This window comes from Calidris pugnax, unplaced genomic scaffold (assembly GCF_001431845.1).
Source record: "Calidris pugnax isolate Ruff unplaced genomic scaffold, ASM143184v1 scaffold147, whole genome shotgun sequence".
Taxonomy (NCBI): domain Eukaryota; kingdom Metazoa; phylum Chordata; class Aves; order Charadriiformes; family Scolopacidae; genus Calidris; species Calidris pugnax.
The window spans coordinates 6,279,138-6,293,021 of NW_015092359.1; the positions used below are offsets into that span (position 1 = coordinate 6,279,138).

Consider the following 13,884-nt stretch of genomic DNA (forward strand, 5'->3'; position numbering starts at 1 on the left):
TGGTGATAAAGCAGCAAATATCCTCTCCCCACCCCCCCTTCCTCAGGTGAAGCTTGAGCCCCTACAGAAAACAGTACTCGTAACAAATAGTTGAAAGTTTTTATTCATATAAAACTCATATTAAGAACATAAAAGATTGCATCTAAAAAAAAAAAAAAAAAAAAAAGATCTGCAATTATTTACAGCAGTATTGCACAAGTAAAGTGGCAATTACCCTGTCCAAAATTCATCAGTGCAAAACACAAGTAAGCCAGGGAAATTGCAGTAAAAATGCTACATATGCTGGGTCCTGTGAAACGAGTTAGTGATTCATCAGCACATCCCTGTTTGCTGGGCGGTACCTGATGTTGAGGCTGGTCTGGGGAAAGTGGCTGAGAGAGGAAAACGTGGCTTTAAAAGGAGGGTGGCAAAAATCATGGGGACGTAGAAGCCAAATTCCCACTGAATTTCACTGATGCTGAAGTCTTTTGATGTGCCTAAATCACTACTGGACAGTGGGACTTAGGCACTTTGAGGAAAAAGAATAACTCTCATTCTCCAAACCATGTTGGCTGCACTGCCAGGAGAAGACAGTGCTTCAGAAGGTGATCCATCACTTATTGCAGGGGCAGGGAGGAGAGAAGGGCGGGGAGGGGGAAATCTTTTCAGGAACTTAAATAAGCAGAAAATAAATATACAACATTTCTACAAGTTACAGCATTATGGAACAGTAGAGTGCATTAAGTACACAGGGGGAAAAAAATGAATCTACAGTATTTACCAAGTTCAACTCTAAAAAAAAGTTTAGAAAAAAAAAGTGATTTTTTGGGTTTTTTTACTTATTTATAAGCTGTACAAAACTTACATGAAAGAAAAGGAAAGGAAATACATTGCACACAGATACCTGGCTCAGATGATGAAAATAATATGGTGCCCTACTCTAATAAATATTCAGGTATTTACAGTTATGGAAAAGAGGAGAAGCATTAACACATCATGTGAGATCGCCCGAGAATAAATCTGGTTTCCCCACAACCAAGGAAAACTCTTCATCACATTCTTTTGGTAGAACAGAGACCACAGGTTATGCTTAAAATGACCCACAGCAGTCAGCCAACATGGCTAAAATGAGCATAATCCCTATTTAAAAACACCATTCTTCTGTTAAGAGGCTTGCTTTTTTTTTTTTTTTTAATTCCCTCTAAACTTCACAACTCTATGGGGACAAAACCTGTTTTTTGAGGGCTAATTTTCCTATGCCTACCTTTTGGCCAGGAACATCTCCTGTGGAGAAGTCCCAGGCAGAGGGTGCCAATACTTAGATATTTTTTTTCCCTTAAAATTAATACAATTGTTGTCTCCATCATTGGCTGTGGTGGCCTGGTGGGGAGGATGGGGTAAAGTGCTCAGCATTTCTTTGGTGTACTCCGAGGGACACATTCTGGGCAGCGCAGTGCTGGGATGCTGTAAGGCTGCAAGACCTGGAAGCACCATTTCATCCACCACCAACAGATGAAACAACCGGGAAAAAAAAAAAAGGCTCATTTGGTTTCTGCCTCTGCTGCCAAATATTATTTTTTTCCTTTTATCAACAGCCACGCAATTCCATCCTGCTGGGGTTTTCTATATAAACCCCAGAGGAAAAAAAAAAAAACACAACCAAAAAAACCCACAGCTACAGGGAGCCAAAACCAAGGGGATGAGGAGCAGGAGCCTGCCCCTGGCAACTCACCAGGTATTTTAGCCACTCACTCTCCACCAGTGCAAAGGTTCCTGTAGCACCCTCTCCAAAATACACCCTTTCCAAAATATCCCCTCCTCCTGCAGCTGAGGCCAACTCCTGCAACCGATGCTCATCTTGCAGGTCCAAAAAAAAAAAAAAAAGATAATAAAAATTTAAAATAAAAATCCAAAGTCCCTCCGTAATCCTTCAGAGTAGTGCAATCGGAGGCACACAGCCCCACACTGACACCACGGCTCTCTGCCTACCCAGCAGGCACAGGCAGCCAGTGTGTAGAGGTCAGATTGTACAGTTTATCCATCATTAAAAACACTAATCGTCATACATGGCACTCAACAGCTACTCCCTGCACGCATATTGCAGGAAAAACCACTATCATGGGCTTGGGTTTGTTGGTTGGATATATATATATATTTTTTTTTTTTCCTATGGTGCTGGTGAAACCAGAAATAAAACCGTGGCTTTTGGAAGTGGGTTTGAGGACCACCTGCACCAGCCAGAGGAAAGGGGCAGCTCCAGAGGCAGAGAGGGGTACACTTGTGCATAGATATGGGGGTGACCAGAGCAGCCACCCCCCCGAAAGCGCCCGCTGTGCAGCAGCCGCCCACCCGTGAGATGAACTGGAGACAATGTGGAGCACAGACCTGCTTCTTCTGACAAGCCCTTCAGGGCTCCTCCAGCAAGGCTGCGAGGGCTCCAGGTGGAAGGGGAGATGCCCTGGGACAGCACTGAGCACCTGGCCAGATCTTCCCAGGGGAACAGGGACAGTTATTGAGGAGGCTTGGCAGTCGGGGGGAGTCAGCCCCACGCAGCAAATCCCTGGGTGGATCCGTACCAGACTGGCATCCTTCGGTGCCTCTTCCAGCTGCATCCCTGCGTGCCAGCATCTGGAGTCTTCATGCCATCAGTCCTGTCCCGCTCATCCCCCTGCTCCAGGCTGTCCTAGCCGAACACAGAGAGGATCCCAGGAAAAAAAAAAAAAACACAACATCCAGCACCTTAAAAACCCTCAACAGCAAGGTACAAGAAGCCACGACTTAAACCAGTTCCTGAAATTACACAGCAGGAGCCGTTGTCTCCAGGTGCAAAGCTGCAGTGTGCTGGGAACTGTTCCTACCTGCCTCCGAGAATGTTTTATTGCTGAATTACTCAGTCACCAACATTATATATTATATATAATATAATACAATATGAAAGCGTTTTCACACGTTTTATAGAAAGAATTTCTAAAAAAAAGGCAACCTGGTGGATTTTTTTTTTTTTGTTTGGTTGGTTGGTTGTGATATTTTGGACCCCGGGAGTCTGGCAGCTAAGTCTTGAAATCCAGAGTGTAGAAAAAAAATATATATAAAAAAATAAATCAGTCAGCAGGAAATAGGCTACTTGCATGATGCAAATGAAGGTGGATTTGGGGTAGCATTAGGTATTTACAGGTAAAAGAAGTGCTGATTTAAATCCCTCTGCCCTTCTTCCATCACGGCCATTCTTTTTTTGTGGGCAAATGCCCAGGAGGCAAAGGGAGCAGGGAGAGCTCCACGAGTCTCTGCAATAAGGTCTGCGAGGCAAACTAAGGCAGCTCTGCCCATCAGCTGGCTCAGGTTTTCCTTTTCCCCGCTGCAGGGTTTATCCCAGATGAGCCGACGGGTTTCCAGAAACGATGACAAAAAAAAACATTATTCCACTGCCATTGAATTTTTTTTTTTCCTCTGAGACTCTACCAGAAAAGTAAAAAAAATAATAAGAGTTGAAAGAAACACAGTAAACGCCACTCTCTGACAAAGTCCTGCATCGGAGGTTTCCAGCAGGTGCGGTGTGGGACGTCCACCCTCATCTGACAGCCACAGGTCCTGGGATGAGGCAGGGTAGGAGTCGGGCAGCACAGGGAGCCCTGCGTCTGTCTGTCCGTCCGTCCGTCCTCCCTGGGATTTCCCAACAAGTAAACAAGTCCCCGCAGGTCAGGATGCGCTCACTGCATCCTCCAGATGAGGCGGATGATGTAACGCAGGAGGCGCAGAATGACAATCTGGGGGTTTCCCGCCTGGTTATCCAAGAAACCCTAAAACGAAAGGTAAGAAAAAAAAAGAAAAGAAAAACAAACAAGACCGTGACTTTGATTTCCAGCGCGAAGCCCTTGTGCTACAGACACCTTGTGTGGTGCCACGCAAATATTTCAGAGGTGTGAAATCAGGCATTTTATGAAGAAAGTAAGTAAACCCTGCAACCTTTCATGTTTTCCTTCAATAAAAAGCTTTGCAATACTCAAATGGTTGAATCTGCCCATTCCCTGTTCCCTGGAACAGGCTGCCCAGGGAGGTCATGGGGTCCTCTTCCTTGGAGATTTTCAAGACCCACCTGGATGCTCCTGAGTAACATGCTCTAGCTCTAGGCAATCCTGCTTCAGCTGGGGAGGTGGACTAGATGATCTCTATGGTCCCTTCCAACTCTAAAATTCAGTGAAATATTTGCCTTAAAGGCAGCCACCACAGTGCTGGGCAACGGGGTTGTCACATGAAAGTCCCTGTGCATGGACATAGAGGGGCACACAATGCTGCCGGGGGGTTGAAAGGTGACAAAGGAGCTGTAAGCCCTGCTGGCACAGTCAGGGGGGTTTTAAAAAAAAAAAAAAAAAAAGAAGACTAAATGGTGAGACACTTGAGATTCAAGTAATAAGCAGACATATCAGCTGCCTCTTTTGTGTGTTTACCCCTGCTAACCAACCTAGCAAAAAAAAAAAAAAAAAAAAAAAAATCACAGGGTGGAAAGGCTGAGAGGAAAAAGTAAAAATAATACAATAAATATAAAAATCCCTCAGTGGGGACAGCAGTGCTGGTGTCTGCACAGACAGGTCCTCGCCCGTGGTGACAACACGTGGATTTTAGTTCAGAGGCTGCAGGCACACACACCACCTCATTCACAAAACCTGCCAAGCTGCACGCAGCAGCAAAACACTCCCCCCTGGATCACAACAGCACACAACAAATAGAAAAAGGAGCAATCACAAACAAGCATTTGTTTTTAAGCCTTTTTTTTTTTTTTTTTTAAGGGTGAACAAACTGCCCAAACATCCCACCCTCTCCCTCTCTATACCATCCCAAAGCAACCCAATTAGGGCTATATTTAGTGCAGTAAAACCATGCCCGTGCATGCCCTGGAGAGAAATTACACTGTTTACACCAATATGCAAACTGCCCTTCCCTCTGCCAGGTGTAAGGCAGGCAGTCCTGCAGCAGGACGCTGTTGCCATGGGGAGATGATGCCCAAGCATCTCCCAGCAGGGCACTGGGTCCTCAAACCAGTTGGATTTACCCACCAGGGAGCTGCCCCCAGGAGCACAACGCTAAGCCCACCACGCTGCCCCATCACCAACACAACAGAGAGGAAGGAAAAAAAACCCCCAAAGCCAACAGACTTAGAGAAGAATAGAAAAGAAATGCCAAAATTAGGTTTTCTTTATTAAAGAGGTATAAAAAAAAATCATAGAATCATAGAATTGCCCAGGCCGGAAGGGACCTCCAAAGGCCATCTAGTCTGACCCCCCCGCAGTCAGCAGGGACACCCCCAACCAGACCAGGTTGCCCAGGGCCTCGTCGAGCCTCACCTTGAATATCTCCAGGGAAGGGGCCTCAACCACCTCCCTGGGCAACTTGTTCCAGTGCTCCACCACCCTCACAGTGAAGAACCCCCTCCTAATCTCCAGTCTAAATCTGTTCCCCTCCAGCTTAAAGCCATGAAAATAAACTTAGGGAGTTGAAACAAGACTTTTTCCACCTCTGCAGGCAGGTCAGGTGTGGGCAGCAAAGCTTGGGGCATGCGACGTTGGCCAAGCGATGCACCCTCTGCCGGCAAAAGCCTCAGCGTGGAGCTCACCTCCATGGCTGGGGGGTCCCATGGCCACCTCCACTCGCCAGACCCACAAGCTTTACTGGGGCAAAGAGGTGCTGGATGGCAAGTTGTCTGCCTTCCCATCCTATTGCCCAAGACACGGTCCCCAGGGGGGCGATGCGCGGGGCGCGCTGACAGGGAACGTGATGGGGAACACGCGGCTCCGACCCGTTTGACAGCTCCGACCTGCCCAGCGAGTGCGTTTTGGCAGGGCTCTCAGTTCCCCATTTCTAACCTCAGGCTTAAAGGGCAAACCCCAGCGAGCAGCAGAGCCAGGCGTGCCAGTAAGGCCTCCTGCCGACCCCTCCTGCCAAAGGGCTCCAGCTCTGCAGAGACCACCTTTTCTCCACGGCAGCTGGACCACCTGCAGAAGGAAAAGACACCTTTCTACAAAGCAGGGCTCAGGGACGATAATTCTATGCCAATTGCTTAAGTGCTCTGAAACCTCCACATTTTTAGGCACAACAAAGTGAAAATTCGTCAGATGCTAATTAAGCCAGGTACAAATTGTTTTTAGGGTCATGCATGACAGCCTCTGCTTGTGTCATCTAGCAAGCAGGACAAGGTAACTCTTGTGCTTCAGTTCTTTCCCTTGTGCAGAAAGCTGGAAGCTCAGCCGTGGTGCCGAGAACCACCTTGTGCAAACCTGCACCATGCTCTGTGACTGGGCACCTGCGCCCTGTCCTGCTGCCAGCTTCACACTCACCCTCCTGCGTCCATGGGGAAAAGAGGTCTTCTCCTGCCCCTCCTCAGCCCCCCGAATTTTAAATTCATGCCCTCTTATGCTGCCCAGCAGGCAGCACGGATCGTGGTTTTGTATGGGACAGGGTGATGTGCCTGGCACAGATTTCCAACGTGAAAAGTCCCACCTGGGGCAGCACCCACGAGATCGTGTGGGGAGGACATTCCTGCTCATCACAAACTTGTCCCCAGAAGGCACTCCAAGGACTTGCTTGCGCTGCAAATTTAAGGCACCGCTATAAGAGCCAAGAGAGAGAAGAGATGGCACAGCACTTTGTGCTGCTGCTAGCCCTTCTGGATCAGTTCACCACTACCACGGGCCTTCAGCTTTCTGAACACCGCTAGGATTGGCTTAGATTCATTGAAAAGATGTCCTTAGACCTTATTGCTCTCTACAACTCCCTGAAAGGAGGGTGTAGAGAGGTGGGGGTCAGTCTCTTCTCTCAAGTCACAGGCGACAGGATGAGAGGAAATGGCCTCAAGTTGCACCAGGGGAGGTTCAGGCTGGATATTGGGAAAAATTTTTTCACCGAAAGGGTTCTCAGGCATTGGAATGGGCTGCCCAGGGAGGTGGTTGAGGCCCCATCCCTGGAGGTGTTCAAAAGACGGGTTGATGTAGTGCTGGGAGGTCTGGTTTAGTGATGATGTTCCTTGTTTGTTGTGTGGGTGTCTATTTTTGTCAGTTAGGTTGACGGTTGGACAAGATGATCTCTTTAAGGTCCCTTCCAACCTAGAAGATTCTGTGATTTTTTAAACGACAAAAAAAAGCATCACAAGGGATCAGCCTGGATATGACAAAAAAAGCATCACAAGGGATCAGCCTGGATGGGGGGGAAAGTCAGAAGGTGCACATTCTGGATTCAGGATAAAACGCAGCTTATCTCCACTTTGCTGTGGGGCAGGAAAGGCAGAGCATTGGGAAAGAAAATAGAGGCAATGGAGAAGTCACCACCAAGGCAGCGCAGAGAGGGTGTGCAGAAGGAGCCAGATCACAGCACCCTGGCAAGCGTTTCGGGGGAGAGCCCCTGCCTCCAGGCATCTGCCAAAGAGCCCCCGGGAGCAGCGAGGACACACGCTGCAGGAGTGACTCACGAGCGAGGGAGCAGGGATAGAGATCCGGGCAGTCAGCATTTCATCACCAGCACTGCTGCCCAACGTGCCTCTGACTCCTCTTCCCACAGACAAGCACAGGGGCGGATCGATGGATCAGAAGCCACATGCACAGACACGCAGCCAGCAAGAACATTTCCAGTAGCAAGTTCATGGCTAATGATACTCTTCTGAAAACACTTACTTCATGTCTCTGGGCTGGTTTTGTTTTGCAATTATTTTTATTTTTTTTGCATTAATGCCACCTATTTTTGTTGCAACACTCAAAGGTGAGAAAGTTTACAGCCTTATAAATACATGTTTCAAAACACCTCTGGCAGATTTCTTTTATAAGAAAGGAGAGTTTACAGATCAAGTCATTCCCTGTTTCTTATCTGCAACTACACTTCCACGCACACACAGTCCTTGGCAGCAGGAATTTGGGAGCAGGGCACAGAAACCCACTACATTTTGCTCCCTGCTCATTTTTTCTAGAAACACCAACCGCTCCCTAACTCCTGGCTGGGCACCACTTCCAGAGGGACTCTTCCTGATGCCACCCCAAAAAAACCCCAACACACCCAAACCTTCTCTGCCTCAATTTTTAGAGGTTTCTTCCTCATTACTGTCAGGTCCAGTCCCAATCCAGCAACACGCTTTATGGGCCCTGAGCGCTACGAAAGATACTGCAGAATTCATACCAGAAAACCTCAAGTCCCAGTTGAAAGGTTATTTTAATTGGTGTAATGACGCTGCAGCAGCAGCTGACTCGCCAGCGCAGGCAGCGCAATCCGCCTGTGTCCAGGAGAACACAACCACCCGCGCATCCTTTTCTACATTTGAGTGAACGAAACATTTACCGCAGAACTAGTTTCCAGAGATGATTAAGCTTTTCCCTTTTAGAGACCGTGTGTAAAGAAATGGAAAGTAAAAAGATGAAAGTTACCCTTCTTGGACAATAGGAGGCATTGAACTCGTCTCCAATGCGCCGCAGCTCCTGTGCAATCCAGATTTCAGGCTGTACATCTTCTGCTAACGAGTGAGACTGCCACCGGGAAGCTGAACAGAACAAAAGGGGAGCAGTTGAAACCCAGGAACAACAACAAAAATACTCTATTAAACTTGGCAACAGTCAATGGACTAGTGCTATTTTTTTGTTATTATTACTATTTAAGTGTTTTTTAAATACAGTTCCTAGGAGCTGCGCAGGTGCCAGGCTGCTAGGGCCTGCACATGGTATGCAGTGCAAGTAGGACTTGTGTAAGATGTGCATCACAGGAGAGGCTTCTATTCCTTATTATTTTTTACATTATTATTATTAGGCTTTTACTAATTCATTTTTTAATTATAGGCTTCCCTTAGGAGCATCTACTCTGGCACATCCAAGCAATGGTCCCTTCTTAAATAGGGAGGAATGCTGAGATGCCACTCTACAATTTCTCACACTAGCAAAACCTTCTATCCCCCCGCCTTTCTAAATAATTTTCTTTTCTTGCAGGCACATCATCAACTTCTTCTCTAACCTTAAAAAAACCTCCGCCTGGATAGTTTAATTGAATTCTCACATTTCTTCCCCAAACAGTTCTGAAGTGCTCAACGAGAAAATGAAAATGATTGGTTTTGTCGTACTGAGAAGAAAGCCACAATTGGATTTGTATGAGGAGAAACCGTGCTTCCAGCAAACTGAGGGACTTTCCATCCGCAGGAGGGAACCGGGACGCTCACCTCTCAAACAGCATCTTCCTGCACTTTAGCAGAAAATAAACCCAATGCAAGAAAACAGTACTAGCTTATAAAAGAAAGAAATAAAAAAAAAAAAAAAAAGAGCTAGAGCACCAATTATACTGTACTACAGATAGCTAATTTAGTCTCTATTTTAAGAAGTCATTAGCCATGTGATAAAGCCACCATGCAATCCCCTAAATAGCTGGGGGAGAAAGGAGCAGCCTGTGACCCAGGCAGGACCCTGTGTGGTACTTGGGTCACCTCTTTCCCCTCCTGCAAACCCGAGCACGGGATCTGAGCAAGAATCAGACCATTAAGGGGAAAAAAAAAAAACCAAAAAACAAACAACCCAAACAAAAAAAAACCAAAACAACCCCATACAACCCAAAAAAACTCACTGCACAAAACAAAACAGTGAATTTTGGCACGACAGCTTAGAAGGAATCACAAGGGAATAGACATAGCTTCCAATCTCAAAATATTCAAAGGATTAGTGGGGCAGTAAAAAAAAAAAAAAATTTTAAATAAAAGTCTGGCTCCAACCTGACTGGAAAATACAGCTCTGAGCCAAACTAGCACTACTTGGCTCAAGGATGTGTTTTGTTTTCATGCTGTAGTAGCGCAGTAGTACCCACCGCCTGCCCAGGGATGGCCCCAGCTTATTTATTTTCCTCTCTGCTGAATGAAACACGGCACAGCCCTCACGATACTCCACCCCAGAGCTCCAGGAACGCAAACAGGATTTCAGATGGGGCGGGGTGACCATCCAAAATCCCACCACTGTCACCAGAGCTGGCCCCAGACTGCCTTTCCCAGGAAGAGCCAAGCTGGGGGGGTGGGATAAAAAAAAAAAAAAAAGAGAAAGGACAAAAACATGCAGAGATCCAGGGATGCACAGTAAACTGCATGGGGAGAGGTCCAGCTCCTTCTCCATCCTTTCCCTTTGCCCCAGCACTGCACCCAACCCAAGAGCTCATCCACTTGAGACACAAAGCCTGGGGTTGGTGGCTGAGAGTGAAATTGGGCTGAGGTTTTCAGAAAGGACTTTCTGTGGCGCTGCTGAACAGTGGTGACAAAAAGGTCCAGTCATAACTGGTCCCAAAACCTGTCAGAGGTGCTTTCAGGGGGGGCCCCCACTCGTACCACAAGCTGCTACCCACCACTGCCGGCAAGACGGCTGCCACGGGGATGAGGACAACCTGAAAGGCACCCCCGGGATGCCTGCATCTCTCTCTAGCCCACAGGATGCTTCAGACCCAAAAGATGATGCAGTAGTCCCTGCTTAGAAGTAAAAAAAACCCAAAAACCAAAACACACCACTCCCCCCCAAAAAAACCCCAAAAACAAAACATAAAACCCAAACTGCACCTCCGCCTCCCAGGCTCGGTAATCCAAATCCCCTGCAGAAAATCTCCTTGGAGGATGGCTTCAGATGAACTACACACGAAGCTCAGAGAGAAAATGGCAGCAGCTCTGAAATGAGCACAACAGGAACAACACTGCCAGCTCCTTAGCTCAAGGTTTCCCCTTAAATTCACCTACTACACCCAGGGCACCTCCTTCACACACTATGACAGGTTCACACTACTTCTGTCCCCTCTTCTACAGTGCAGGAAAACACACCAGAATCAGAACAGCACTGGGAAAAAACATTTACAGAGCACTTGCATGTGCCTGCTCCAAATACATCCCCAAAACCCACCTGCACTCCTGTGCTTTTAGACAGAGCTACTCTTTGAACAAAAAAACCCCAACTCTTAGCTCCTGCTAAGAGCCAAAGACTTGAAGTATCGGCCTAAAATTCACATAACCCCACCGAAGGGTGGGCTTCTTGCCTTGGGTGACCTCATGGTGAGGACTCCCAGAAGGGCAACCACCACCCCTGCCATACTCTTCTGCAAAAAGCAGGTTCATCTTTTTTCCTCCACACCTTCCCTGGCACATCTGAATAAACTCATCCCTGCTCTTCTCCTACTCATCCCCAAAAGAATCTCCACAAATATACTGAGCTAGCACTGCAACCTTTCCCACTCCTCATCCAAGAACACCCCCTTGCTGCCTTCATCTCATTTCCCCCCCCCAAAAAATGGCTTTGGAGATGGCTGGCTGTACCTCCTTGCACTGACAAAGAAGCAAGACAGCTCAAAGCATCACTGCCCACCACCTCCTATGCCCAGAACAAATCTCCCTCCAGCTCACACCCCCACAGGCATCCTGTAGTTTCCCAGGGCTGCCTCCACCTTTATTTGTCTGGCAGAGGCACTTTCAGGGCTTAATTATTATTTGGGCCATCATTCCTGACAACTTCGGGGAAGGTTTTATAAGATTTAGAAGAGGCAGCTTGAGGGCAGAGCATGAGCTTGCTCTGCTCGACCAGCCTTGGAAACAGTCCAGTGCTGCCCACAGGAGAAGCTGAGAGGACCTATCGCACACAAACTGCTCTTGCTTACAGGAAACGCCTGTTTATTATTATTATTAAAGGCCACATGCTTATGCTTACTAGAGAAACTCTCCTCCATCTCTGCCACCCGCAGTTAGTGCCTTACGAGAGATAAAAATCAGCACCTAAACACACAACAACAACCAACAAAACAAAAAAATTATACCCTTTGCTTCCTTGCAGAGGGACTGACCCGTTTCCGTGCGGAAAACTTAACGGCACACATCCGGCAGGAGACTGCCAAGGCAAGGGGACTGAGGAAGAGGTGTGCAGAGCAAACCTTCATCAAGGCAAGCCCCGCAGAGGTGACAGCCTGGGAGCTGCAGCCCCTGACTGGAGAATAAAACAGAGCTTCGTGTTCCCAGCTCAACCGCGCTTGAGAGTAGCCAGGGGTCCCATTTACACAGCTTGAGTATTTTCCATTTGCTTATAGCTGTTTAGGATGATGCCCCTAGCAACAATAACAGAACAAAGGCTCCAGTAAAACCAGCATTTTTAAAAGCTTTCCTCTGGCAATGAAAAAAGCAGCAGCTCAGAAAAGTCAGGGAAAACTTCAATTTCTTCCTGGACCACCAAAAGAAAAAAAAAACCAAACACCAGTCAGTCACTGCTAAAACACTGGCTGCAGCTCTCCCTGCTGAGGAAGCCCAGCATCCCTGCCTGCCTGTGCCATGTGTGTTTGCGCTCTGCGAGGTTGTGAAATTTGCATTAAGCTGTAATTACTGCAATAATGTCAGAAAATCTTTCCTAAGGGCATATTACAGTAAGTCCTCTGCAGCTGTAACCACAGCCATTAACTAGAGAGAAGGAAAAAAAAAAATAAAAGAAAAGAAGTCTTGATCATGTAAAGCTTGGAATTGGTGTCTGTTATCTCCCGAGGAGTGCTAGCGATGTGGTACCTGTCTCGCTCCTACCTTCCCCAGTTTTGGCCAGCAGAAGTTAAAAGGTTTCCTCCAATTAAGGGGAATTAATCCCAGGAAGGGAAAGGCATGGCTGGATAGCTTGAGCAGCTCCAGCGGGCATGTTTTCTCCACCACTAGAGGCTTCAACCCAGTCTCACCAGGTAAGCCACATGTAAACACACGCCTGCCTGCCACCACGCTGCTTTCAAGCACCAATTTCGGGTTTCACCAAAACAAGCGTGAGTTCCGTGACCCCGGCACCTATGACACCGCGTGGCTGGCTGAGAAAGAAACGGGAGGGAAAAAAGCCAGGAAGAAGTCACTTACCTGGCAGCACCACACACCCCACGGAGAAAAGCAGCACATAAAGCCTTGCAGAAGCCAGCCCTAGACTAGGAAGCCGGACTGAACAACTCTGCCCCCTCCTCCCTAGGCAGGGGCTGATGCATCCCAGGAAAGAATAAAAGTAGTAATAATTTAAAAAAAAAAAAAAAAAAAAAAAAAAGACGGCGGCCGGCTCGGCAGGCCCCGCCAGCTTGCAAAAATCCCACACCCTGAGTGCCTGGGCGAGCATCCAGCCCCGCTGCCAGCCCAACCCCGGCCAGCCCCACACACACCCCCCACGGCTGGCCCCGGCGGGGGCTCCAGCCTCTTCACCAGCCTCCGGTGGGTGCCCGGGCAGGGCAGGGTGCCACCCCGGCACAGCAGCAGCCTGCTCCATCACCCGGGCGGGTGTTCCCCAGCAGCGTGTTTGCTCGGCAGGCCCCGCCAGCTTGCAAAAATCCCACACCCTGAGTGCCTGGGCGAGCATCCAGCCCCGCTGCCAGCCCCACACCGGCCAGCCCCACACACACACCCCACGGCTGGCCCCGGCGGGGGCTCCAGCCTCTTCACCAGCCTCCGGTGGGTGCCCGGGCAGGGCAGGGTGCCACCCCGGCACAGCAGCAGCCTGCTCCATCACCCCCCCCCACCCCCAAAAAAACACCAGAGATGGGGGGATGCAAGAGGTGCCGCCGCAGGTGCGCGGCTATAAAACGCCGCGTTCCACATCTTTTGAAGGGAAAACAAACAGGGCGAGGAGGGGAAGGGCAGTGCCGATGAGGAGGCCGGCGGGGAGCCCCCGGGGGCCGGTCCCGCTCCCTCCGCTCACCCCGTCGCCCCCCCCGGCATCTTACCCATGGCGCTGAGGCAGTGGCTGAGGGCCTGGCAGGGCGGGCTGGGGGTCTGCGTGGCCTTGTCGCAGCTGAGGGGCGCGGGGCTGCGCTCGGCGTCGAAGGAAAAGTACCCGCTGGAGGAGCGCGACAGCAGCGGCGACCTCCGCACGAAGATGAAGAGGGGCGAGCGGGTGGCGAAGGGCCCGGGGCTGGCGGGCGGGCCCCGCGGCG

The 13,884-nt window shown here is 48.9% G+C and overlaps 1 protein-coding gene across 1 annotated transcript; it reads right to left on the minus strand.

The window, feature by feature from the left end:
- Window positions 1-2,970: 2,970 nt before the first annotated feature.
- BCL2L11 (BCL2-like 11 (apoptosis facilitator)) lies at window positions 2,971-13,873 on the minus strand (the record flags this gene model as incomplete). The annotated part of the gene is made up of 3 exons (XM_014962389.1): window positions 2,971-3,776; window positions 8,379-8,491; window positions 13,675-13,873. Coding segments are annotated over 3 exons (402 nt in total), but the record flags the coding sequence as incomplete, so codon positions are not given.
- Window positions 13,874-13,884: the final 11 nt, after the last annotated feature.